The sequence below is a fragment of the Amia ocellicauda genome, chromosome 20, assembly GCF_036373705.1.
Source record: "Amia ocellicauda isolate fAmiCal2 chromosome 20, fAmiCal2.hap1, whole genome shotgun sequence".
Classification (NCBI taxonomy): Eukaryota; Metazoa; Chordata; class Actinopteri; order Amiiformes; family Amiidae; genus Amia; species Amia ocellicauda.
The window spans coordinates 10,416,610-10,444,415 of NC_089869.1; the positions used below are offsets into that span (position 1 = coordinate 10,416,610).

General features: G+C 41.5%; 1 protein-coding gene across 1 annotated transcript in view; it reads left to right on the forward strand.

The window, feature by feature from the left end:
• The window catches only part of sema4gb (sema domain, immunoglobulin domain (Ig), transmembrane domain (TM) and short cytoplasmic domain, (semaphorin) 4Gb), a 64,173-nt gene that overhangs the window by 17,378 nt on the left and 18,989 nt on the right, over positions 1-27,806 (forward strand). Inside the window, exons 4-9 of the mRNA XM_066693776.1 lie at positions 20,397-20,545; positions 21,404-21,466; positions 23,326-23,424; positions 24,094-24,187; positions 24,553-24,666; positions 25,425-25,579. Coding sequence (XP_066549873.1) covers positions 20,397-20,545; positions 21,404-21,466; positions 23,326-23,424; positions 24,094-24,187; positions 24,553-24,666; positions 25,425-25,579 — 674 coding nt within the window. The remainder of the gene's footprint in view (positions 1-20,396; positions 20,546-21,403; positions 21,467-23,325; positions 23,425-24,093; positions 24,188-24,552; positions 24,667-25,424; positions 25,580-27,806) is intronic.

The following is a 27,806-nucleotide window of genomic DNA, read 5'->3' on the forward strand; positions in this document are numbered from 1 at the left end:
GAGTCAACTTCCAAATCACAAGCCTGTGGTAATTTCGGTGCATCGATGACCTGGTGGGCAGATGGAGTCACAGTCTCCCAGTGGATAAACACCACAAATTGTGTCATTACAAGTCAAATAATCTCAGCGCATGTTATGGACAAATGTCGCTGCTGTAAGAGTAGCAAGCAGGGACCCTCGACTATCCTGAGTTTAATTGTCTGTGGTGCTGAGGATCTCAGTCAGCTTGAAACAATCTTACGCATTATATTCCCCTGTGATTCTGCTGTGATTTGAATTAAAGAGACATCCACAAAGAACTGGATAGCTGGGGGCTGCCGAGTGGCTTTGCCTCCCAGAAACCCCTGTTCTGATTGCAGTTTGAGCCCTATTGTCCAGACAGAGCTGGTTCCAATAGCCCGCAGTGACCAGGGTTCCCTAAGACCAGTGTGCTTTTATCAGAGCTCTGCCAGGGTCGGCTGGTCTGACAGCACACAATTCAGAGTTTGCACGTAACCAGCTCTCCCATGTTCGTACAAATTGATTAACAATTAACAGTTTTTACTACATGCTGGTCAAGCACAAAGTTAAGATGGACCAGTAGTCAGGCCTGAGTCTATTTCCTGAAAATAATGAATAAACGAAACCCTTCAGAATGTATTTTATCAATCGGGTGAATGACCACGAGAACACATTCAACTAGAAGCTATAACTGGATTTTTTTTCACAATGAGAGAGATACATCTGAATTCAACACAGGATACACTGCTGTGTAGATAGAGCATGCAAGATGTCTATTCAGGTTTATTCTCCCTGGGGAATTTTGAACGCAGACACTAGAAACTTGTCAGAATGACCTTCTCTACCCATTGTCTTTGCTTGACAATCAATTCACAGCAGAGCACGTTGCATCAATTTGTCTGGATTGACGGTTTTATTTATATGTAAGAACAGAGCTCAATATGCAGGTGCAGAACCTAATACAGTATCCTCTGTTTCCCCAGTCATAAATCAACACATTATATGAATGTCAAAATAAGGTACAGTAAATATCATACATATATCACAATTATTATATAATATGTATTATATTAGTTTCACATGTACATGTACATGAATTGCTAGCTATGTTTATTAAGATTCTATGTAATGTGTTACACAGCTGTATTATGAATTCAGACTGTCTGTTTATTTGAGATTAGTGGACCTACACTCTGTAAGGGTTTCCGTGATCAGAAAAACGCTTTTGTTTGTCTGTCTTCATGGCCTGTATTAATTAATCATTTCCCAGCAATTCAGTATTAGCTTTTTTCTTTTCTTTTCTTTTTTCCCCTGAAGGATATCAGCATCCACCTAAGCTTTCAAATGAACGAGCATGGACTTAACCTTGACACACCTATAAAATAAACCCTACACTTTAATTTGTACTTAATTTATTGGGGGGTACAATGGTGTGGGTGAAATGGAGTGGGTGTTAAAGCCTTTATTATATATTGGCTTGTGACTGTGCTGGAAGAAGATAAAACACAAGTAGATGCAACCACACACAAGGACTGACTGAGTACTTGTGCAGTTCACAGAGAGAACCCGATGTCCAGGAGAGACTGGAGCCTCAATCGCCACACCAGTGTTAGTGCAGCTCAGCGCCGATGGCGGTGCAAATGAAATGCTGCTCTCCCGGGGATCAGCCCGCGGCCAGTCTGCCAGCCCCAGGGGCTCAAAACACAGCTTGAGGGATGAAATGTAACAGGAGTGGGGACAGGAGGCTGACATACAGTCTTTTTAATTATCCCTGGCAGCCGTCTCCCCTTTGGCAGGTGCAGAAGGATGTGTGAATAAGTTTTAGGGTAGGTGCGGTCCTGTATGAGCAGGTTTTATATGTCCAAGAGTGTTCCTACAACTTGGTCACCTAATTCTGTTAATTGTAAAACCAGGATTAGACTTTAAGAAATCAATAGTTAAGTGCCATTAAGCGCTGTTAAACCAATCTACTCTCGATTTATGGTGCTGCCGACCCAGCAAAAAAAAAACAATAATATTTTGGAAACATTGAAACTAATTGGCCACAGAGAAAGATGACATGGCAGCAACACGTATTAAAACATTATAAAAATACCTTATCAAATGACATTTGTAGAACTATATTCCAGAGAAAGGATGTTCACAAATAACACAATACAGAGAAGGATAAATTTGGTTCAGTAAACTTTAGAAGGATTTAACAAAACATAGGCTATTCTATATAGGGATCCAAAATAATAGAACTGCGTTGGATATGTATTGAAATCCAAAGCTGGACCAATGAAATGTGCATTTCAGGGTTAATGAGCAACTATCAGAAGATTAATGACACAGCCATGGTAATCCGTTGTAACGTTTTCTAATTTCATATTTGTGAAAACTGAATCACCATACTAAACCATACTACAATCACACACAACATTGCCAGAAAAGATTGTGTTAGAGTATTTGTTTTGGGGGGGAAGCACCATACAATTATTATGAAAGCTGAGCTGTAATTTTTGAAAAATCTGCTAACATTTCATTCAGAATATTATTTGAGTTTTTTTATTTTGTCCAATTCAACTTCAAGGAAGCCCATTAACTGGGTGAATTTCATTAGCTTGTACCAATTGAAGTGCATGGAAGATTTTGTTAATTGCCCTTCATCCCCAATTATATTTTAAATGCTAGGCTTGTACACAGTTCCCAAGTTAGTTAGTTATTAATGTGTTTAGCATTTGACATGTCTTATTAGTTTGACAAGTGTGTCTTCAAAGAATAAAACACCAGCGTTGTTAGTCAGCTTCCATCCTCTGTACACACTCGAGAATAGAGCAATAACTGGTCATGTCACAGCACTATTTGCTTGCAAAATATTTGAACTTGTCTTGACTGTCTGCTATAAATACTTTAATTAAAAGGAAGGCAATTCAACTTTGACAAATAGAGCCTTACAGAAAAAAACAGGCTTCCTCTTCAACTATGTACGCAATTCGCCTGATGATGTCTCGACATTCACATGCTCATGCATTTTCAAACATAAATTATGAGTCTGAGGCAATCGCTTTGAAGATATAAACTTGCATTCTTGTCTTCTGGAAGGGCTGTGGCCCCAGGCTGCTGTCTGTCAACGTCATTAGCAGCAGCTGGGAAAAGAGATGTTTCTCTGGACCATGATGCAGTGCAGGGCTGTACTGGAGCTGTCCTTTTTCCGGCAGCTTGAAAACTCTTCTGACGAACAGCAGATTGGAGCATTGGTGGTGCCTGAAGTTGGCTGCTGGGGGGGCAAGAAGGAACTAATGAAACTTATGATGGTGCACCACAAAATAATTGTTTATCCATGTTTGGAGTTAATTTGACTGGCAGCACAGTGAATTTCACAACCGAATGTCTTCTCAAGTGATTCATGTATAAGAAACCTGTGAAAATCCATGTGCACCATGACAATTTTTGCACATTGTCTCCATGGCAGGTGAGTGGAGAGGCATAGTGAGCTTGTTGGGGGAGCAAATGCCCCCCCTGATCCCCTCCCACTGGGCTCGAGGGATCCTCAGTATGACCAAGATCATGACCAAGATGGCACAAGGGCTATCAGAACTCATTCATGTCCCAGAACCTAAGCCACTGTAAAGATAAACCCAAGCAGACCTTGAAAAATATAAGCCCATTGAACTGTGCTAAATTGCTTGTCAAGTTATTCCAAGCAACCAATCTCTGTGTAACACAAGGGTTTCAGAATCTGCTTTGGTTGGGTTTTCTTTTTTCTGCATGGCGATTCAAGTTTGAAACGATAGATACACTTATTCTTCTCAATCCAGTCCTCCCTTCGTTGCTGGCTGCTTACTCTCTGAGGATTGCATTGTGACAGTGCAGCAGATAAGCCTGGGAGGTTGCCATTGCAACGGTCTTTTGCATCACCTCTGCATGCCATTGTTAAACTGCACCCTGCTGCCAGCGTGCTCCTTTGGGTAATCATGTTATATTGAATCTGCACATGTTTCCACACGATCTTGGCTTCGTATTGTTATCTTATGTACAATGCTGCATTTTTGTGCTTCTGCTGGAGTCTGTGAACAAAGCAGTATATCTATATCATATCCTGAGACAGATAGATCTATCTCAATTTGTGTGTTATTTTGTTAGTAGAAAAGGGGATAAATCTAAATATATATATTTTTTTTGTATATATATATACACTCACCTAAAGGATTATTAGGAACACCATACTAATACTGTGTTTGACCCCCTTTCGCCTTCAGAACTGCCTTAATTCTACGTGGCATTGATTCAACAAGGTGCTGAAAGCATTCTTTAGAAATGTTGGCCCATATTGATAGGATAGCATCTTGCAGTTGATGGAGATTTGTGGGATGCACATCCAGGGCACGAAGCTCCCGTTCCACCACATCCCAAAGATGCTCTATTGGGTTGAGATCTGGTGACTGTGGGGGCCAGTTTAGTACAGTGAACTCATTGTCATGTTCAAGAAACCAATTTGAAATGATTGGACCTTTGTGACATGGTGCATTATCCTGCTGGAAGTAGCCATCAGAGGATGGGTACATGGTGGTCATAAAGGGATGGACATGGTCAGAAACAATGCTCAGGTAGGCCGTGGCATTTAAACGATGCCCAATTGGCACTAAGGGGCCTAAAGTGTGCCAAGAAAACATCCCCCACACCATTACACCACCACCACCAGCCTGCACAGTGGTAACAAGGCATGATGGATCCATGTTCTCATTCTGTTTACGCCAAATTCTGACTCTACCATCTGAATGTCTCAACAGAAATCGAGACTCATCAGAGCAGGCAACATTTTTCCAGTCTTCAACTGTCCAATTTTGGTGAGCTTGTGCAAATTGTAGCCTCTTTTTCCTATTTGTAGTGGAGATGAGTGGTACCCAGTGGGGTCTTCTGCTGTTGTAGCCCATCCGCCTCAAGGTTGTACGTGTTGTGGCTTCACAAATGCTTTGCTGCATACCTCGGTTGTAACAAGTGGTTATTTCAGTCAAAGTTGCTCTTCTATCAGCTTGAATCAGTCGGCCCATTCTCCTCTGACCTCTAGCATCAACAAGGCATTTTCGCCCACAGGACTGCCGCATACTGGATGTTTTTCCCTTTTCACACCATTCTTTGTAAACCCTAGAAATGGTTGTGCGTGAAAATCCCAGTAACTGAGCAGATTGTGAAATACTCAGACCGGCCCGTCTGGCACCAAGAACCATGCCACGCTCAAAATTGCTTAAATCACCTTTCTTTCCTATTCAGACATTCAGTTTGGAGTTCAGGAGATTGTCTTGACCAGGACCACACCCCTAAATGCATTGAAGCAACTGCCATGTGATTGGTTGGTTAGATAATTGCATTAATGAGAAATTGAACAGGTGTTCCTAATAATCCTTTAGGTGAGTGTGTATATATATATATATATATATATATATATATATATATATATATATATATATATATACAGTGCATCCGGAAAGTATTCACAGCGCTTCACTTTTTCCACATTTTGTTATGTTATAGCCTTATTCCAAAATTGATTAAATTCATTATTTTCCTCAAAATTGTACAAACAATACCCCATAATGACAACATGAAAGAAGTTTGTTTGAAATCTTTGCAAATTTATTAAAAATAAAAAACAAAAAAAGCACATGTACATAAGTCTTCACAGCCTTTGTCATGACACGCAAAATTGAGCTCAGGTGCATCCTGTTTCCACTGATCATCCTTGAGATGTTTCTACAATTTGATTGGAGTCCACCTGTGGTAAATTCAGTGGATTGGACATGATTTGGAAAGACGCACCTGTCTATATAAGGTCCCACAGTTAACAGTGCATGTCAGAGCACAAACCAAGCCATGAAGTCCAAGGAATTGTCTGTAGACCTGAGACAGGATTGTATCGAGGCACAGATCTGGGGAAGGGTACAGAAAAATGTCTGCAGCATTGAAGGTCCCAATGAGCACAGTGGCCTCCATCATCCGTAAATGGAAGAAGTTTGGAACCACCAGGACTCTTCCTAGAGCTGGCCGCCCGGCCAAACTGAGCGATCGGGGGAGAAGAGCCTTAGTCAGGGAGGTGACCAAGAACCCGATGGTCACTCCGACAGAGCTCCAGCGTGTCTCTGTGGAGAGAGGAGAACCTTCCAGAAGAACAACCATCTCTGCAGCACTCCACCAATCAGGGCTGTATGGTAGAGTGGCCAGACGGAAGCCACTCCTCAGTAAAAGGCACATGACAGCCCACCTGGAGTTTGCCAAAAGGCACCTGAACAAAATTCTCTGGTCTGATGAAACAAAGATTGAAATCTTTGGCCTGAATGGCAAGCGTCATGTCTGGAGGAAACCAGGCACCGCTCATCACCTGGCCAATACCATCCCTACAGTGAAGCATGGTGGTGGCAGCATCATGCTGTGGGGATGTTTTTCAGCAGCAGGAACTGGGAGACTAGTCAGGATCGAGGGATAGATGAATGCAGCAATGTACAGAGACATCCTTGATGAAAACCTGCTCCAGAGCGCTCTGGACCTCAGACTGGGGCGAAGGTTCATCTTCCAACAGGACAATGACCCTAAGCACACAGCCAAGATAACAAAGGAGTGGCTACAGGACAACTCTGTGAATGTCCTTGAGTGGCCCAGGCAGAGCCCAGACTTGAACCTGATTGAACATCTCTGGAGAGATCTGAAAATGGCTGTGCACCGACGCTCCCCATCCAACCTGATGGAGCTTGAGAGGTCCTGCAAAGAAGAATGGGAGAAACTGCCCAAAAATAGGTGTGCCAAGCTTGTAGCATCATACTCAAAAAGACTTGAGGCTGTAATTTTTGCCAAAGGTGCTTCAACAAAGTATTCAGCAAAGGCTGTGAATACTTATGTACATGTGCTTTTTTTTGTTTTTTATTTTTAATAAATTTGCAAAGATTTCAAACAAACTTCTTTCACGTTGTCATTATGGGGTATTGTTTGTACAATTTTGAGGAAAATAATGAATTTAATCCATTTTGGAATAAGGCTATAACATAACAAAATGTGGAAAAAGTGAAGCGCTGTGAATACTTTCCGGATGCACTGTGTATATATATATATATATATATATATACACTCACCTAAAGGATTAATAGGAACACCTGTTCAATTTCTCATTAATGCAATTATCTAACCAACCAATCACATGGCAGTTGCTTCAATGCATTTAGGGGTGTGGTCCTGGTCAAGACAATCTCCTGAACTCCAAACTGAATGTCTGAATGGGAAAGAAAGGTGATTTAAGCAATTTTGAGCGTGGCATGGTTGTTGGTGCCAGACGGGCCGGTCTGAGTATTTCACAATCTGCTCAGTTACTGGGATTTTCAAGCACAACCATTTCTAGGGTTTACAAAGAATGGTGTGAAAAGGGAAAAACATCCAGTATGCGGCAGTCCTGTGGGCGAAAATGCCTTGTTGATGCTAGAGGTCAGAGGAGAATGGGCCGACTGATTCAAGCTGATAGAAGAGCAACTTTGACTGAAATAACCACTCGTTACAACCGAGGTATGCAGCAAAGCATTTGTGAAGCCACAACACGTACAACCTTGAGGCGGATGGGCTACAACAGCAGAAGACCCCACCGGGTACCACTCATCTCCACTACAAATAGGAAAAAGAGGCTACAATTTGCACAAGCTCACCAAAATTGGACAGTTGAAGACTGGAAAAATGTTGCCTGCTCTGATGAGTCTCGATTTCTGTTGAGACATTCAGATGGTAGAGTCAGAATTTGGCGTAAACAGAATGAGAACATGGATCCACCATGCCTTGTTACCACTGTGCAGGCTGGTGGTGGTGGTGTAATGGTGTGGGGGATGTTTTCTTGGCACACTTTAGGCCCCTTAGTGCCAATTGGGCATCGTTTAAATGCCACGGCCTACCTGAGCATTGTTTCTGACCATGTCCATCCCTTTATGACCACCATGTACCCATCCTCTGATGGCTACTTCCAGCAGGATAATGCACCATGTCACAAAGCTCCAATCATTTCAAATTGGTTTCTTGAACATGACAATGAGTTCACTGTACTAAACTGGCCCCCACAGTCACCAGATCTCAACCCAATAGAGCATCTTTGGGATGTGGAGGAACGGGAGCTTCGTGCCCTGGATGTGCATCCCACAAATCTCCATCAACTGCAAGATGCTATCCTATCAATATGGGCCAACATTTCTAAAGAATGCTTTCAGCACCTTGTTGAATCAATGCCACGTAGAATTAAGGCAGTTCTGAAGGCGAAAGGGGGTCAAACACAGTATTAGTATGGTGTTCCTAATAATCCTTTAGGTGAGTGTATATATGTATATAGCTGGATCTGACTGTTATTTTTATGGCCAAGACTAATTTGTAAAGTGTCAAAATCCTCAGAGAGACTCTTGAATACGTCAGATATTACTGCACAGAAGATCAACCCAACACATTTCGCTCTGACTGTTGTGCGAATTTGTAGTTTGGTTGTGACAAATTTTAAATGTTGATGAAATAATAAAAATGTCATAGAAACGTATTGCCCTGACCACACGGTGTTGTCAGTGTTCCTTGGTTGTTGCATAATAACATTGTCTGCAGTTTTCATAGGTCTGTCTCTGGAACTGCAGTACCTGTTAAGCACAATTGTCTTATTTTAGTTTGATATTCATTTTATGGCAATGTTGCAAAAGTGTTATTTGATTCACTGGAAAGAGACCCTTGAAAAACCTGTGAAGTTACATATAATCTTCGCACAACCTATTTTTTACACATTTTGCTAGTATATTGTGATATAATCATGTTTTGATAAAGAGACAAGCCCCCTATTGCAAGGATTCTGTAGAGATTCGAAAGTAGTAAAAAGCTGGGGTCTGAAGGGTTCAACCCTCATTCCCCCCCCCTATCCTGCTTAAAGTCACTTGACGATGTGGGCAGACCGTGACAGCTGGCGGGGGCCTTTGTGTGTGTGTGTGGGGGACACACGCAGGGCCTGGCAGGCAGGGGGGCAGCGGGAGAGACCCTCTACCCTCCCAGGCCTGCTTGACCTTGCATTGTCCTGCGAGAAGGGCACTGATGGCCTGAGATGGGCCTGGGTGATAAGCTCCCAGCATGCTAATGACAGACGACCCAGGGGACCGAGGCCTCATCTCATACTGATGAGCAAGAGCGGTGTGGAGCTGGAGGAAGCGACTGCTGCTGATGCTGCTGCTGCTGCTGCCCACAACCTCCGTCTCTCCCCCAGGGAGGACACAGACATTACAGCCAGCCCAGCCTCCCAGATCTTAGATGACAGTTTACTTCCACGCTTACCCCCTTGGGCACGCATCGTCCACTTTCACCTCACACACAGACACGCACACACACACACGCACACGCATGCATGCACAGTTTACATGCACGCTGCCTTCCCATACATAACTTGAGATGCTAATGTTTTGGGACAGCGTCCTTCTGTATGTGAGCTAATTCGCACAGGAAGTGCCTGCAACTGTAACCATGGCTCCATTCTCCAACTGTGTTTTCTTTCATCACGGCTGACTGTTTTCTCATGAAGCATCCTTGATTCAGAAATGTTGCTGTATATGTTTGACACAACTTTCTGATGTTGGAGTCTTTCATCTCTGTCTGTTAGCCTAAATTCAAAATTATGTTATTTTGTATTACTTAAAATGTAAACTGAAATGTACTTTTATTCTATTTGTACTGTATCTGTGCTTGATGTTGGAAATGTGCTCTGAAAAGCAACTCGGCATAAATCATTACTATTTATCGTAAAAAAAAAAATGCAATGTGGAATCGTGCTTTAAAGCTGCTGGTAACTCTTGCGAAATGTGCTGCAAAACAAAACAAAATAAAACTTTAGTTTCTGATATATTTGGACCTGAACTTCCTCAAGCTGTGAGGTGTCAGAGCCAAGGCCTGTTGTTATCTGTCCAGAAAGACTTGTTGGGCAACAAAAATAAACTTGGTTATAAATAGGAAGCGATACCTTGACTTGCTTATCATATTTTGCAGATTGAATCGTTCAGAGATGAGAATGAGATATGGCATGATCAACTGTCCAGGAGCCCACAGTTTGCATTCAGTTCAGGGCTGAAGAAGAGATCACAAAGTTTCTAGATGAAGTTGCTTTCTAATTTCACCTTATAAAAAATAATTGCAGCCTTTCACAGTCTGGTCTTTGCAATGCAGGTACATTTTAACAGTCAAGTGTTATCTATTATCTGCCATTGGGATTCCACATAAAACCATTCAGAAGATTACTGGTTAAATAGGTAATTTGGAAGGTATACAGGAACTGGGTGGTGAGAATATTTGTGATAGTTGATGAGGTATGAGTGAATATACAAGATATTTAATATGAGGATATACTAGATTTTTAAATGCTTGAAAGTAATGGGTTGATTTGTAGCAGAAATCCAAGTAAAGAAAGGAGTCCCTCAGTATGCGTTTGTGTCCAGTGGTCGGGGTAAAGGCTTGCAGCAGGTTTGGCTGGATGACAGAGCAATACCTCACCTCAAACACTGACAATTATATTCACCTTGTCTCTGTCATAATTACCAATCCTTCAATAATACTTCCTTACCTATCATTAGCTTCCAGCTACTATATTATTAGGCAGTAGTCTCTTGTGCATTTCTCACATCTTTGGCATCATTCAATGTGGAAGATGAGTTTCCTGTCTGACATTCAGAAATGTGTTTTCAGGAGCAACTAACCCCACCTTCACCTAATAACATTGAATAGAGTCTTGAGTTTTCATAATTGGTTTCCATTGCAAAACATTGGGCTGTACGGAACAATTGGAAATAATTTCTAATTCCTGAAATGTGTCTGAAGAACTACATATGGGGCCGAGACGCTTCAGAGAGATGCCAGTAGAGCTCTAGAGACATTTCTGCTGTGCCCTGCGGCGTCTGAGAGAGCGCCAAGAATTCAAGTGACACCAAGAGCACTACTGCTGTGGCACAGAAGTGTCACAAGCTATTACCAGTCCGAACCAGAAACACAGTGTACAAACTACGAAAACAAACCTGATAAACTGGGACATTGAAGCTCCCTTAGCCTCGCTGATCCCGAGTCTTGGCTCAACCAGCGGGCAACTCTCGTGGCTTCTGTCTCCAGGTTCGGTTTATGAGCATTCCTGTTTTAGGAGTTGAAAACCATCAGTAAAGGGCGGATGATATGTACTTAACAAGAACAATGACTTTTGTGTGGTTTAAAGAACTGCTTTGCAGAAATAATTTGTTTTTGCAGTCAAGCCGTTGATGAATATTTTAATTCAGTGCGATTTTGCAAAAAGCCACAAAAAGGGGTTGGAGATTGTGCAAATGAGGTGTCTAGCATTAATTAAAATAGGATGCATTAAGGCTGACAGAATTAGCAGCACTTACAATTGTGTAAGTTAATTAAGAACTTTGGAAAGCATGTTTTTAAACAGTCGCAATCTGCAATCCTTGGAAATGCACTGTGGGAAAAACACAAATCTCACCAAAATCAAAAGATCATATCAGGAACAGGTACAGACTCGCCAGCCACACAATTAGTGAAGTACTGGATGGTCTAAAAGATTATCTGGAGCAATGCTATCCCTGCGCTGGTGAAACTATTATCCAGCCTGCATTTGCTGCCTCCGGGTCTTTGCAGGCCGTTGCTGGCATCTCCCAGTCCACATTCACCTCTGAATTACCTGTTGCGCTTCATGCTTTGTTGAAATGAATGCATACAGTCCTATTCCAAGCCTTAAAAAGACATTTCTGTTCGATTTCAGGTTTCTCCAGCTTGCTGGGAGTAATAGACTGTAGACATGGGCCACTTATTCTGGGCATATATAGAAATGGAAATCACACCTGTTCTGTGAGTGTACAGGTGATTTTGTGATTCAAACTTACTTTGCGTGTGTGATTATTATCCGTGGTCAGTCCTTTATTTTTAAGGCAGTCAAATATTTAAGCAGATGAAAGAAAATAGATATGTACAAGACTGCCTATTAGGTTTCTATATGATGCTTTCAGTAGTTAATTAATGTGTAAGGGTTGGGACACTGAAACTGGATGTGGTAGTGTAGTAGGCTATGCTTGTCAGGCTAAGCACAATTCAGCTGCAGCTATTTATTTCTTAAAATGATGCAATGCTTCTCACGCAAATGCTGTTAAATATATTTACATCAGTATTTTGCAACTGTCTTAACATTTTTTCTTAGTAGTGGTTGTTTTCTTTTGCCACTTGGCACAACAGAGATGCTAATTGCGATATGTGTGCGCTCCTGTGACTGGCCTTTCTTGTTACATCTAGTCCTTAATGCTCTGTGGAAAAATTGCAGTGTGGAACCTATACAATCCTTGCAATGAGTGAAGCCAGAAAAGGATAAGAAGAAAAAAGGACTCATAAAACATAAACACTATTAGGTCTCCCTTGCATACGTTTTATTATTTGAATTATATAGGAGGGTACAAATAAACAAACCTGTTTGGACCCCCGATGGCTGTCCTCAGCGTTTAAAAGCTCAACAGAATTGTGAAATAGATAGACGTCTTGACTGTGTTTTCATTCCATTATTTGCGGAGGGGAGTAAGACTGGGAAGAGTGTGAATCATCAGGGTTTTGGCCGAACCTGACGCCGCATATCAGAGCTCATGAGATTACAGCAAGGAGCTCTAGGCATAAGGAACGAGAAGGGGACGCAGAAATGGCAGCGACCATTCAACTGAAAGTGACCTCTGTGTTGCACGGGCAGTACGGGCCACGTGTGTCATCAGCAAGACAGCTCTTCTGCACACAAAGCTGCAGCCTTGCCAGCACGCAAGAGCACAGCCAGATCTACTGCATACATTAAGGCAAGGCCAGACTGCACCAATAAAATGGAATTTAATATCATATTAGTAATATATTTCAGACTTTGCAAATGTGTCCAAAGTGAGGCTTTTTGATACTCATCACCCAGTGTTGGTTATGCAAAAGCTTGTGTATTGTGTATCCCTGTGTATATGGCTTGTTCTCTGCTCTTTTCCAAACATCTGTATGTGAACAGAGAGCGTGTTTGATTAAACAAACTAACAAAATAAAGCTGATTAAACTTCCAGCTTCTGGTGAGCTCAATTTTAGGAGTAACACTATACAAAGAACATAAGAAAATAAGAAAGTTTACAAACGAGAGGAGGCCATTCCACCCATCATGCTCGTTTGGTGTCCATTAATAACTAAGTGATCCAAGGATCCTATCCAGTCTGTTTTTGAATGTTCCCAAATTTTCAGCTTCAGCCACACCGCTGGGGAGTTTGTTCAGATTGTGACGCCTCTCTGTGTGAAGAAGTGTCTCCTGTTTTCTGTCTTGAATGCCTTGAAGCCCAATTTCCATTTGTGTCCCCGGGTGCGTGTGTCCCTGCTGATCTGGAAAAGCTCCTCTGGTTTGATGTGGTTGGTATCTTTCATGATTTTGAAGACTTGAATCAAGTCCCCACATAGTCTCCTCTGTTCCAGGGTGAAAAGGTTCAGTTCCTCAGTCTCTCAGTAGGACATTCCCTTCAGACCTGGAATAAGTCTGGTTGCTCTCCTCTGAACTGCCTCTAGAGCAGCGATACCTTTCTTGAAGTGTGGAGTCCAGACTGTACACAGTATCCAGATGAGCTCTAACTAGTGCATTGTACAGTCTGAACATTACTGTCCTTGTTTTAAATTCTACACTTTTGACAATATACCCTAGCATTTTGTTAGCTTTTTTTATTGCTTCGCAACATTATTTGGATGGAGAAAGTGAGGAGTCCACATAGACTCCTAGGTCTTTCCGATGCGTTACTTCAAGTTCTTTCCTCCCATAGTGTAATTATAGTGGACATCTTTGTGACCTGCATGTAATACCTTGCACTTGTCCACATTGAATTTCATCTGCCAGGTGTCGGCCCACAACTGAATATTATCCAAGTCCCTAACCTGTGCTGCCGAGATTGTATCTGCTGAGCCACCTATTTCAGTATCATCTGTGAATTTGACAAGTTTACTAACTATCCCAGAGTCCAGATCATTAATATAGATTAGAAAAAGCAAAGGCCCTAGTACTGATCCCTGTGGAACTCCACTAACAACCTCACTACAGTTAGAAGCGACTCCTCTAATCGACACCCTCTGTTTCCTATACATCAACCAGTTCATAATCCATCTACTTACATTACCCTGAATGCCTATATCTTCCAATTTGAGGATCAGTCTTTGGTGTGGAATCTTATCAAAAGCTTTTTGAAAATCTAAGTATATCATATCATATGCTTTCACGTGATCCACAGCTGCAGTTGCATGTTCAAAAATGTTTAATAAATTAGTAAGACATGATCTGCCTCATCTAAACCCATGTTGACTATCTCCAAGAATATGGTTTTTATTAAGATGCTCCTTTATTTTGTGTCTTATAATTTTTTCCAACATTTTACAGGTGATGCAGGTGAGACTGATTGGTCTGTAATTTCCTGGCTCAGTTTTGTCCCCTTTCTTGTGGATTGGTATGACATTTGCTGTCTTCCAGTCAGTTGGCACCATCTGGCCCAGGTGATTTGTTTGATTGCTAATCCCTTTAGTACCGCCTCCTAATTGTCCTGATATTTCTTAGGGTTTGACTGGACTAGTTGTCAACCTGTGGCATGTTATCTGTCTTTTCTTTTGTAAAAACCTCTGTGAAATACTCATTTAGAACATTTGCCACATCTTGTTCGTTTTCCAAGATACTTCAGTTTTTGCCCTTTATCTGTTTCACCTCCTCCTTTATTGACCTCTTGCTGTTGTAGTATTGAAAAAGCTTGTTGCATTAGTTTTAACTCCGAGAGCTATGTTTCTTTCCATTTCCCTCTTTGCTTTCCTGATCCCTTTCTTAACATCTCTTTGCAGTTCAACATATTCTTTGTATTTTGTTTCGTCTCTGATGTTAGCTGGTTAATTAGCCGTGTTATTTTGCCTCGGTAGCAAGCCAATAGTATTTATATCACCAGTGCTAAACACGTGAACTCTCTAAGCTTGTTGCAAATGTTCATTTCAAGACAGCGTTACCTTGATTTTAGCGAAGAGTGACGGGTGGTGTTCCCGTAGATGGGATATCATATTGTATTGCCTCCTCTAGCAACCTCTCCTTAAACACGTCTTACAAGTTGGATGTCCTTCCTCCTCCAAGCCGTGGCTGACTGAATGAAAGACGCCGTCTTTTTCGACTGGGAAAAAGTTCCAGGGGTTCACCTCCTTCGGCCATCCTACACACAGGTGACTGACTGCTTGCACCAACCGGAGGGGAGGGGTCGTGTTACTCTCTACGCTACACATGACACAACCTGAGGGATTCCTGCACTTTCCGTCTTCGACGAGACATAAAAAAACATCTCATACCGCAGGAATGGTATCACAGAAAATTTTAGTGGTTTTGAAACCGTGACTTTTTCAAACCGCGGTATACCTTGAAACCGGTAACCGGCCCATGCTTAGCCTCAAGTAGTATATTCTTAAAATATAACCATCCATTTTCAACGGAATCTGTAATCCAGTGTGCCCCAGTCTCACTCTTCTAAGTGCTGCCTCATAACTTAAAGGTTTGCTTTTCTGAAATTGTAGATCATTGTTTTAGACTTGGTCCTTGTTTTATGAAATTATGCCTCAAAGCTAACCATATTGTGATCACAGTTTGCCATTGGTTATCTAACTAGTGTCCCTCTGACTCTATCTTGGTCATTTGAAAATATCAGATAACTGCATGCTCTCTCTGGTTGGTTCCCTAACAAATTGAGTTAGAAAGCAGTCATTTACTATCTCAACCATTTCTATTTCTGCTTCTGTAGTCCCAACTGGGCTTTCCCAGTCTGTTTGGGAAATTGAAATGCCCCATTATAACAGCCACATCCTTGCTACATGCAGTCCTGATTACATTGTACAATGCAACATCTTTCCGAATATATTCTGAGTTGGGTGGTCCACACTCCTACTACTAATCCTCCGAATCTTTTATTCAGAAGTTTAACCCACAAAGATTCTGTTTCGTTACTAGGATCTAATTTGAGTTCTTCTGCCTCAATGTCATTTCTGACATATAATGCTACCCCACCATCTCTTCGATTTTGCCTGTCTCTCCTAAACTGTGTGTACTTGTCTTCATCCCCATCATTTTCTGTAAGCCATGTTTCTGTCACTCCTACAATATCATAGTCAGATGCCAACACTGTGGCTTCTAGGTCCAACATTTTGTTCCTTATACTCCTGGCATTGAGGTACAAACATTTCTGGACTTTCCTACTAGCGGGTTCCCTTTGTTTTCTTTCCTTAGAGGAACATCTCCCATTGTCAGAGCTCCCTGCCCCCCTGGTCCCTAGTTTAAATGATTCTCAATTTCTCTGGCCATATGCTCTCCCAATGCATCAGCCTCCCTTTTGTTTAGATATAGACCGTCCAGTCTGTACTGGTCCCATCTATCCCAAAAGAAAGACCAATGCTTCACAAATCTAAAACCCTCTTACCTACACCAAGATTTCAACCATGTGTTAAACTTTCTAATCTCTACCGGTCTCCCTGGCCTGGCACGTGGTACCGGAAGTATTTTGGAGAAAACTACCGTGGAGGTTCTGCTTTTTAGTTTTGTTCCTAACTCTTTAAATTTGTCTTGCAGAACCTCTGTCCTACCTTTCCTATGTCATTGGTTCCAATGTGGACCATGACCAGTGGATTCCCCCCGGCTTTGGCCAGTAGCCTGTCTACTAGTTTAGGGAGATCTGCAACCTGAGCACCAGGCAGGCAAGATACCATGCGGATCTCCTTATCGCTAGAACACACTGTGTGATCTACGCCTCTAAGAATTGAGTCCCCTACTATAACTACCTCCCTGTTCTGGGGGGGAGTGGGCACCATGGTGCTCTGGTGCTCAACTGCCCCCCATCACCCTCTGAGCTGTCACTGTCCAATTTAGTGTCCAGCAGTTGGAACCTGTTGGGCATTTCTAGTTCTTGGGATGTCTCTAAGGGATGTGCGCACCCTTTCTGCGGTTACAACCTGCTGTAACCCAGCAGTTCTCTACGCTGTCCTGCTCTAAGGTTTCAACTCTCCTAGGTTTAGGTGTGCACACCATCTCTGTCATATCACTAATACAGCACAGATCAACAAGCTGAGCCTCAAGATCATGGACCTTGATCTCTACAATTTCAACACGCAGACAATGTTCACAAATGAAATCTTCTTGGATGAGTTCATTCAGGAAGGCAATCATTCTGCAAACCTGACACTGTAGTGGCCACATGCTTTTAAATGATGCACTTTTTTTTTCTTTTTTTTGGGGCTCTTGGTTTCAGTCCACTAGTCAACTGCTTGACTTTTTTGTCATCGAGAAACAGCGCAGCTCTTTCTCAACATCAGCTTTAAGTACCCTTTTGTCTACCTGCCCCCAATTCTCACCTAACTGGCTCCAACTGGATCTACCTGGCACAACTCACTTAACAGAATTCCTGCTAGTCCTTGACTAAATCACCTTTCCTTCAACCTATTTACTTTCACCAACTCAGTGGCTGTACTGAATTGACTTAAATTATGGCAAACAACAGAAAAGATTAACTTCAATTAAGTTAGTTAAATCAGAATCAGGAATGCTAAGACTGTCTGAAACTAGGAACACAACAAAATGGCTGCCTCTCATCTGTACTATCCTGTGTCTGTCTATGGCAACTTGTAAATCCTTCTGTTGATGTTAGATTAAAAACCACAGCAGTTTTAGCACATATATTACCTCTGCTATTAAAGAAAAGACGTGTTTAAAGTGTTACTTATTACTTGTTTTGGATATGAGGTATGCACATAAAAATACTCCAAATTGTACAATAGTACATTTTATCAGAAAAGCAAACTAACAAGCTCTAATCAAGATCCCTTTTTCGTCTTTGTTCTGCCACAGCCAAACAAACAGTGTCTGGTGCGGGATAAGCAAAAGAAAGTATTGAATTCCTACAGATACTTCAGTTCCTGATGTTATTGGCCATATAAGCTGCATTCCCTTCAGCCTGTTGAAGTCCCTTAAAGCAATTCTGTTTGACACTATTTTTAATTAATTGATTGATTGATTGAGTTAACAATTGATTATAAATCAAACATGTATGTTGTACAATGCTCACTGCATCCTGACTGTAAGGAGTATATGGATAAAAATACAAGATTGTATTACACGTAAATGAGCACAGTAATGTGACTTTTGTTTGTTTCCTTGAATACTAATGCTTAGTGGATCTAAATATACGAAAGGCAGGAGATGGCCAGCACAAATGTATAAAGGAATAATAAAGACATTCCTCCTGCCTGCATTGTTAAAGTGTTGTGCTAAGTCAGGGGAGAACTGTATCAGGATTTGCCAGCCAGAAAAGTGCTGTGTAAGGAGGGAGTCGGGGGCAGTTTTAATTATTATGCTTTGATTCTTCACAGCCAGCCTGTGCTCCATGGTAATTAAAAAAAATGTTGTTTTTCTTCAACGGATGTACCCTCCCTGTTCAGGCCCCTGTGAAACATTAACTTCGCCATTAACTTGGCGTCATGCTCCTTAACAGAACAACGCAGGTCAGGGTTGTCTGTGCACCGAGCAAGAGAGAGAGAAGGACCCAAACACTGCTGGCTGACTGGAGTAATAAACTTTCCTCACAGGAAAGCTTGAGTTGCAATTTGAAAGGCTTTTATTAAAGCACAGACCTTTCATACGTGGATCCAGGGAGCACTATATATTTTGCTTCAAATTAAGTTTTCTCATTGAATTATGGGCAACACTCTCCACCGATAATCCTTGACACTCCCCGTGGTCCATATGTTCTCCTACAAGGCAGTCATAAGCAAGAAATGAAGAAGGATATTGCCTGATGCCCTTTGATGTTCATTTTATTGCATCTAGATCACCGCTTTCGCCAATGGTTCCATAAATCTCAGCTTTCATGTTGAAAATGAATCGCTGGGCAATGGGAGATGAAGAGTGTATGCTGAGTTGCCTAGACTGCTACCTACCAAAATGCAAATAGGTTTGGACTTAATGTTGGTTTTAATGCTTACCTGTTGTTACCAATGACAGATGGTTAAAGAACACACAGAAAATTGTAGCATTATAGGGCTACATAATATGTGGCTTGCCATATAACTGCATGGTTCACATCCTGAGTTTTTAAGTGTAGTTTTTAAGTAGTGGCCATTTTAGATGTGAATTAGTCTTCAGCCAATATGAGAGAGTCCAAACCGACAGAAGAGCACCAGTTCACTGATCATTGCTTGTCTGTCACATATTTCATCCTGCCCCCTAGCACATTCACTTCAAACCCACCTGAAGAAATCCATCAAAATATTAAGAAAATAATCTTCAAGTGTACTGTATTGGTATTGGTAATTGCATTTGTTCCCTTCATACAAGTGCATGTGTGTATGTTTTCTACACAATTAAATGTAAAGCTTTCATTTTGGGTTCATTTTGTATTGGTCCAAAAAATAGCCGGTCTGCAGTGTGAAAAATGATCTGGCATATATCGGTGGTTCTCAAAATGTGGTCTGCACCGGTCCTCCAGATCTTTATACCTTTTTGTTTCGGGTGTATTTCATATTTTATTTATTTTATTTAATTTTGAAATGAAGAAAGGTTAACTACCCTGATTAAATAAAAACATCATTTTCTATAAGATGATTTTCATTAAAAATATTTAATTTCTTACTGGCTGGAGTAAGACACGACAGCGTCTATTCGCAATGCAGCACTGATCATCCCATTAGGATGACTAATGGGAATGAGATTAATGCAGTGGTGGTTTTAGGGTTATATGTAAGGCAGGATAAGATCTAAAAGCCCCCCCCCCCCCCATTTTTTAATACTCTTTATGTATGGGAGAACATTTCTTGAAAATATTTTTTATAAACTTGTCAGCATGCAAACAAGTTTATACTTGTTTATACTTAAAAAGCAGGAGCACACTGTGGTTATACATATCACACTTTATTGACTGTAATCCTGAAAATAGCTTTCCACTCCAGTGTCTCAATACATTGTAAGGTAACCTGTGGTTGCATAACTCAAAATAGATTTATTTTTATACATGGCCCTGCACCTTAGACTTGTAGACTTCTCCCCCAGCATTTCACACACAGTAGCACATTTTCCATTTTAAATACATTGCATCAGTATTGTGCCTTTCAGTATCATTGTCTTCTTGAGATTTTTCATCTTCTCCACAATGCTCCATTCCAGAGCCCAGAGCCCTGACCGCTACTCCACTCTGCTGACCTGAATTACTCTGCTTGTGGTTTTGTGAATGAATACGCAGGTTTTCCACACTTACGCCCCTCAACTGCGGTGGTAGATTTGATCAATCCAATGGTGTAAGGATGATGGCGGGACAGCAGGGAAGAGACTGACCCCACGGTCTGTATTGTTGCAGGGCTGCTAGGAGCACACTGGTTCAACAGCAGCACGCTGAATTACAGCACCTTACTGCTGGAGGAAGAGGAGGGCATCCTGTACGTGGGAGCCCGGGGGGCAGTGTTTGCCCTCAACAGCAGCAGCATTGACGGGGGAGACCACGTGGCTGTGAGTACACCAACACCCATAACCCCACATCAGCCTGAGAGCTTTGATCTCAGAGAAATGAGAGAGGAAAAGGCAAATCTGGACATGGTTTCTAATTCAGTCAGTTGATTTTGCTCATACGTGCTGTTCAGGATTGCTGCAGATGTTATATAATGGTTTAATGGAGAGGTTCTTGATTCAGCCAGCATGGGCTTTTCCTTTAGTGTGTAAACTTCCATCACATTGGAATTAATCACAGCACATTAGAGCATCAGGATCCTGACAATAAGCATTCTGCTGTTCAGAAACATTGTCAATAATGAAAATGACATTCCTGTGTCAATTGTGTTTGCTGCATTGTTTTATTTGAGAATAAGGAAAGGGATTTATTTTCAATGTAACAATTATTTGTTTTGACCTGGCAAAGGGCCAGACATGCATTATGTTGGCTCTGTTACTATGCTTTTATTGTGATTAATATTTAAAGGGTTTTATTTATTGAACTGTATTTTACAAGGACCTTTTTGGTAACACTTTAATATAAAGTGGCGTGATTCTTCATTAATTAATATATTAATACTACATGAATAACACCTCAATATCTCATGCACATCACATGAGTTCTGATGTTGAGCACATGAACCCTAACCATAAAACCAAACCTTATCCCTGTTATACATGTGATTCACATCAGAACTTGGATGAAGTGCATGCCATATTAATGTGTTAATCCTGTAGTATTCATATATTAATTAATGAGGAATCACACCACCTTATTTTACTCCCTATTGTTGTTAAATTAAAAAGAAAGGAAAAGGTTCTTGTTCTGTTGCCCACCTTAAAATGTTAATTTCATTCCATGTTCATGTCTTTTTTCAGATTGATTGGAAAGCACCACTGACTCAAAAGCAACAGTGCTGGAACAAGGGGAAAGACAAGCAGGTATCCGGACTGATGCCAGAGACACTCATCTCTGATGGGTTTTGTTTAAATTATTTTAATGACAATATTGTGCAGACCACAACATAGTGTACAAGGCAGGGTTTTCAAGTATATACTTATTTAGGTGTTTAATTATTCATTTGTTTGACATATTTATCCAGGCACCTTCGAATGGATACAGTTCTTAAAATACATTGGTTTGTGGAACCAAGGCATATTTAGTAAATATAGCAGGGGTAGTCAATTATTTTTTATCAGGGTCGAAATTTCTTGGTCAAGGTATAGTCAAGGTCCAGAGGCAAACTAAACGTTGTTTCTGGTGCTTGTCAATTACAGATCTATTTCGGTGGAGCTCTGTAATTGTAACAGGTGAGGATGCACAATTTGTGCACCTGCTAGAAATATGCGTCTTCATTGGAAATAAGCTGTTTCCGACGCTGATGTAGGAGTTTCTAGGTGAATACAAGCTATGGCACTGTGACCCCCGCCCCCCCGGTCATGTGTATGCACTTTTATATTTTGAAGGCAAGGCTGAAATATGTTCACATGTCAGACGATCCGCAGTTTAGCTTTTTATTTATAGAAATCAGGAAAACAAACTGACTACCTGTGTTTTTGACGAGTATAAAGTGACGCTCTTGCCCCAGTACAGAGTATGTAGTACACAGACACAGAACCGGGAATTTGCGAGCAATCAACTAATTAACTAATTAACAAGAATATGACCTCAATATAGGACATCCCATATTAATAGGTAACATCCTATTGGCTAATAACCAGTAAGGGCTGTTACTAGGTGCCACCGAGTGCAACAAACCTCTGTAACAATACATATAAAAAAAAACAATCATGGTAATAAGTTATTTAAATTATTCTCGCTGTCCATTCAAAGCGCCTGGCGGTCCGGATTTGGCCTGCGGTCCGCCTGTTGACTACCCCTGAAATATAGTATAAATATATGTATAGGTTATATATTGGGACTTAGGGTGCAGGATTCAATATAGAAATACAAGGCACTATTCATGTAGAGCAAATGAGATGCATCAATGTACAGAAGTGCATGCAAGGAAGAGTAGATTGTCGAATTTGCATGCCATCTTTAATCTGCATTACGGAAGCTAATTATCTCTCTAATTGAAGTAGGTTAATCCCTCTCCAGGTCTTCAGCAGTTGGTTATGGGAGGCCATTGTGTGTCCTGCAGTGCTGTGGTCTTTGGGGACGGAGGCTCTGCTTTCACACACATTCCCATACTCTTTCTTTTCACTCACCGCAGGGAAATTATGCCTTTCATGACCAATTTCTTCACTGACAACCACAAATGCACCACGGGAATAACTATGCCCCTGTAGTTGTGTGTATAAATATTTTTAATTAATCGGAAGCTGCAGTATACCCTCCCACTTTGGAACTGTCAGCTACTAATTGACTCCGCTTAACCTGCCTTCACGAACACTGGGGAGATGCAGATGGCATACAGGCATCCTGCGAAACATGCACTGACAGGACAGCAGCGCAAACTGCAGCTTTCACTGATTACGCTGTGGGGATGTGATTGGCCAACTGGCACAGCCCAGATTGGACCCAGGACTTGAGGGCCCACCCAGCACTCTGTTTAGAGGCTCTGATTGGAGTAGCCACTTGTCAGTCTGTGTTCTTTGATCTGGAGCTGGGAGGAGCTAGATTAATCTCACAGCACCATACTAGTCCCAAGGTAAAAATAAATACATAGATGACATAAGTAGTGTAATGAGCATTACTAACAGACAGCTAAATCTGCATTTCTTTATCAGACTGTCAATCCCCAGACATGCACGTCTCCCCAATATGTTTTCCTAACATCCTGTGTCCATTTTTGCAGACGGAATGCTTTAACTACATTCGGTTCCTCCAGCGGTTCAACGAAACTCACTTATACGCCTGTGGGACATATGCCTTCCATCCGCTATGCACCTATATTGTGAGCATAATTCTTTCATTGCCCAGGCTTTGTACATGAGTGCAGTGAATGATGTTGTTTTCTTGGACATTGTTTTTAAGAGTATGTGTTTGTATTTAGTGAAACATAGTTCACTCTTAGGGTTAAGACACAAAACAGCAGTGTGCTCTTACTCCACAGCTGAAATTGACACCTTCTGTTCTAGTTAACAGACAAGTTTAAAGCAGCTCCCCCACACACTGTAAAATATTGCATACTTCATCGCCTGTACTGTAAATATCCCGCATGATTCAGAAGCCCAAGCTACCAGATCCTGGTGTGTTTGGTATTCTGTTTCATGCTTGGTGTTATTCCCGATTAAAGTGGTTTTGGAGTGTAACTGAATGCCATCACTATGTCTAGCTGAAATGTGCTCCTCTACAGCAGAAGTGTTATTGCAGCTCTTTATCAAACTGTAAAACCATCTGAAAGCCGTGTCTTCCTCGAGGGGCTCCCTCCCACACCTTTTCAATGTTTTGTCATCAAATGATAATATACAGGTTCTTACATTTTTCAGAGTTATTATAAAACGACCCTTAAAGACCATGAAAAAGGCAATGAAGGGAGGCCCACACTTTCCAGCATGACTTGAATTTTCAATGCATTTTTTCAAGACAAAGCCAACTCACCCCCCTCCCCTCTGTCTCCCAGGATACTGAGCAGTTTCAGATCATGTCTGCGTTTGAGGAAGGGCGAGACAAGTGCCCCCGTGACCCGGCCAAGGGCTACACTGGACTCATCGTAGGTATGGCCCAGACAACTCCCTATCCCACAAAATCATATTTCTATAACACTTAACCTCCCCCGCCCCACCAGACATCTCTTTCCAACAGGACAGAATTGGCAATTTCACAACAAGAGGAAGGAATGTATTGCACAATAGGAAGGTGGGCTGAGTTTGTGTCAGGTGTCACAGGTGCTCAACAGAGAGTGAACTCAGTATGGTGTTGTAATCCCTCTCTGAACTCTGGAGAGGGTTCAGATCCCCTCCCCCTCCCCTCGGGGCTTGAATGTGCAGTTCAATGCTCCAATGCTGGAGTCTGTGGCTCAGGTGGGCTTTTGCAGTGGTGCTTCAAGTGTGTAATTCGCATCTCCTCCCCTCGCCTTCAGACGGAGAGATGTACACGGCCTCTCAGTACGAGTTCCGCAGCCTTTCCGACATTCGCCGCAATGTCCCCTTCCATACCCTGAAGACCGAGGAGGCCCCGAAGCGCTGGCTGGACGGTAATATCCCCACACACTGAGCGCTGCCCGAGTCTGTGAGAGGGGGAGCAGACAGGGTGCTATACACACATTGCCCGGTCTCCGCACTGCAGTCACAGGAGTACTTGAAATTCCACCGGACTGCGTTTGCATATCACAGTGGTGATGAATGAACCGAAGCCACACTGCTCTTCCATTACGCCTTCAGTTACAATTTTTTCATTATGTCTGTTTCTCTTGAATGACTCGCAAAGTAAATCACTATAATGTTAGAGAAGGTGCAACTCTCCCCCTAAAATGCAGATTCCATTTTGCTCTTACAAATACTAATTAATTGTTATTATGATTCATGCATTTAATTTAATGAATGAATGCACAAATAGTGCTGTACTGTTGTTAACAGTGTATATTAGGTTCCTCATTTCTTGTCAGTAAAAACAGAGAACATTTTTTGAATATGGTCCACAGTGACATCAAACTCAAAGCTTTAACATACATGTATCCCTTAGCTGGGCTTTGTTCTTGACACTGATATTCAAGTAAAACCTCCTTGCTCCTTTGAATAAGTCTGGGCTGTCTGTGTTACATTCAATTGTATAGTATGGGCAGGAAAACTAAAATAACCAATACAGCTGAGATGCAATGATAAACATGGTCACACATCTGCCTCTTCCCTCAAGCTTCACTCCTCAGCTGATCAAACCAGCCCTACTGACTCGAAGGATTGGGGGGGGGTTGTGAATAACAGTGCTAAGAGCTGTTTGCTGTGTTGTGTACAGAGGCCGATTTCGTGGGGTCGGCGCTGGTGAGGGAGAGTGTGAACAGCTCGATCGGGGACGACGACAAGATCTACTTCTTCTTCACGGAGAAGAGCGACGAGCAGACCACCTACTACAACCAGGCCAAGGTGGCAAGGGTGGCACGGGTGTGCAAGGTGAGAGACCAAGGGGAGAGGATAGACTGTGGCTCTAGATTAGCACACTGGTTCTTTTATAATCAGGTGCTTTTCTGTGTTTATAAGTCAAAATGCTTCATGATTTGACAACAAAAATATATAGATTTTTTGTGTGAAAATTAGCTATGATTAGTCATTGTTAAGGCTTATAAGGGATGCATGGTAATATTCTTTCAGTAAATCTGGCCTTTAGCATACAGAGTGCATTGCTCCAAATCACAGGGAAAACACTGGACAAACTCAGGACGTCAGGAAGATTATCTACAACATAGAGGGACAATCATTGTACCCCTGATTACATTCCTAAAAATGTTTCTTTAAGAAATTAGCTGTGTATTCTTGTCAAACCCCAACCTCACACTTCCACAGTGTCAGATTTGTGCTCCTGAATCAGTACTGGATTCTGCCAGAGGTAAGGCAGATTTCTCTTGTGAAGGATCCCGCCTGCTTCTCTCTCTGGGTAAGAATGCAGTGTTTGCACGGTTCAAAGCACTGCTGGTCCTTGAGAAAACACTTGAGGTGGAGTGGGTGGGCTCCTCTTCGCTCCAGATCTACGTGAAGCTCTCAGGACCTTCCCGTTGCCAGGCAGCAGAGAAGACTTCACCAGACAATACTGCCCCATCTCAGCCCTTGGCCCTCCTGTTACATTGGGATGAGCTTGACCTACATACCAATCTTTTCAATGTGAGCAGCCACCAGTCCTTTTTCAAAAAGATTATTTAAGCCGTGACTTGTTTCAAGAATCCAGAAAACTGTATTGTGGTCAGTGGTGTTTTTTCTCCCAATTGCTTTGTTTTTCTAGTTGTTATAGTGGGGTTTAGGTGTATGTTTTATTTGTTGCATATTTTAACAAGGAGAATATAGATCACAATTATTTCCCAGTAAACCTCGAACGTATTGCTCTCATTCAGGAGTTAAAGAACTGAGTGGATTCACAATTGGCAAATCCCAAAGAAAGTAAAAAGACAAGTGATTCCACACAAAAAAAGGAATGCCTACTATGTATACAAAGTAAACCAGTATATTACAAACATTAAATGTCTTTGGAACCATTTCTCTAAATAGAGATGATAGTTGAAAATGAATAAATAAAAGGCTACAGTTGATACTGAGGCAGTTTGACTGCAGCTGGGACGCGCCAACACAGAGATGCCTTTCTGCTCCCGTCGGTGCCATTGTGACAGAGATCCGCATACACACCATTCACATTAGTCTGGTGACAACTGGTGAGAAGTCCTCGCACTTAGCAGTGACCTCTGCAGCAGCACAGGGAGCAGGGCTAGAAGTAAATTACTTTTCTGCCTCGCAGCACTGAAAGGTGTTAATTTATATAGATTATAACTAGAGCCCGACCGATGCAGGTTTTTTGGGTCTGATACTGATAAATGGGAAGCTAAATTTCCCAATTACTGATAGATCTGCAGATATTTCCTGGGCGTCTGCCAAGAAATAATAAAAAAAAATAATAATAATAATAATTCCTTTTTTTTTGTTAGCATGCAAAACAGACATTTTCTAGCAAGGATCCCTCAAATCTCTCCCTGTCAGAGAAATTGTCAAATATGCACTGAAGGCAAGATTTTTACATTTTATATAATAAACGTAACATTAATTTTCATCATAAATAACAACCACAAATCAAACATTGTAAAAATATGGGGTTATATATAAGGTTATAGTGCAGGCAGCACAGCACAGCTGTATTTGTTTAAAGCAATGTATTTTAAAATGCCCTCGAAAGTGTAACTTATTTAATATGTATGTTAAACGTATTGCAATACGAATCATAGCCAAAACACGATGTTGGATTTGAAATAATTGTATGTATTGTTTCAGTTTTATCCAACATTGTCTGAGAGATGCGTTTATCACTAATTTTCTTTAGATGTTTTACTGTGATCTGAGCTTGCTTGTCATTTGGAGACAGTTTTTGCATGCTGATATCCAAGTCAAGATCTTCAGCAAACATTTAATGTTTTTCTTTATTTTTTTATCTTTTGCCACTGTGAATTTTGAAAAGCTATTTAAATAACTTTTCTGTAAAAATGCAGCACAGCTTTCAAAATACTTTGTATTGGTTAGGAGTGTTTTAGTAAAACACGTGTTTATTGGTTTATGAGCCCTTTGTTTCTCAGTGGGGGTTTCACACGGTGCTCAGCAGTGTGCGTGTGGCGCTGCTGTGCATGGGAATCACTGTGGAGTCGGA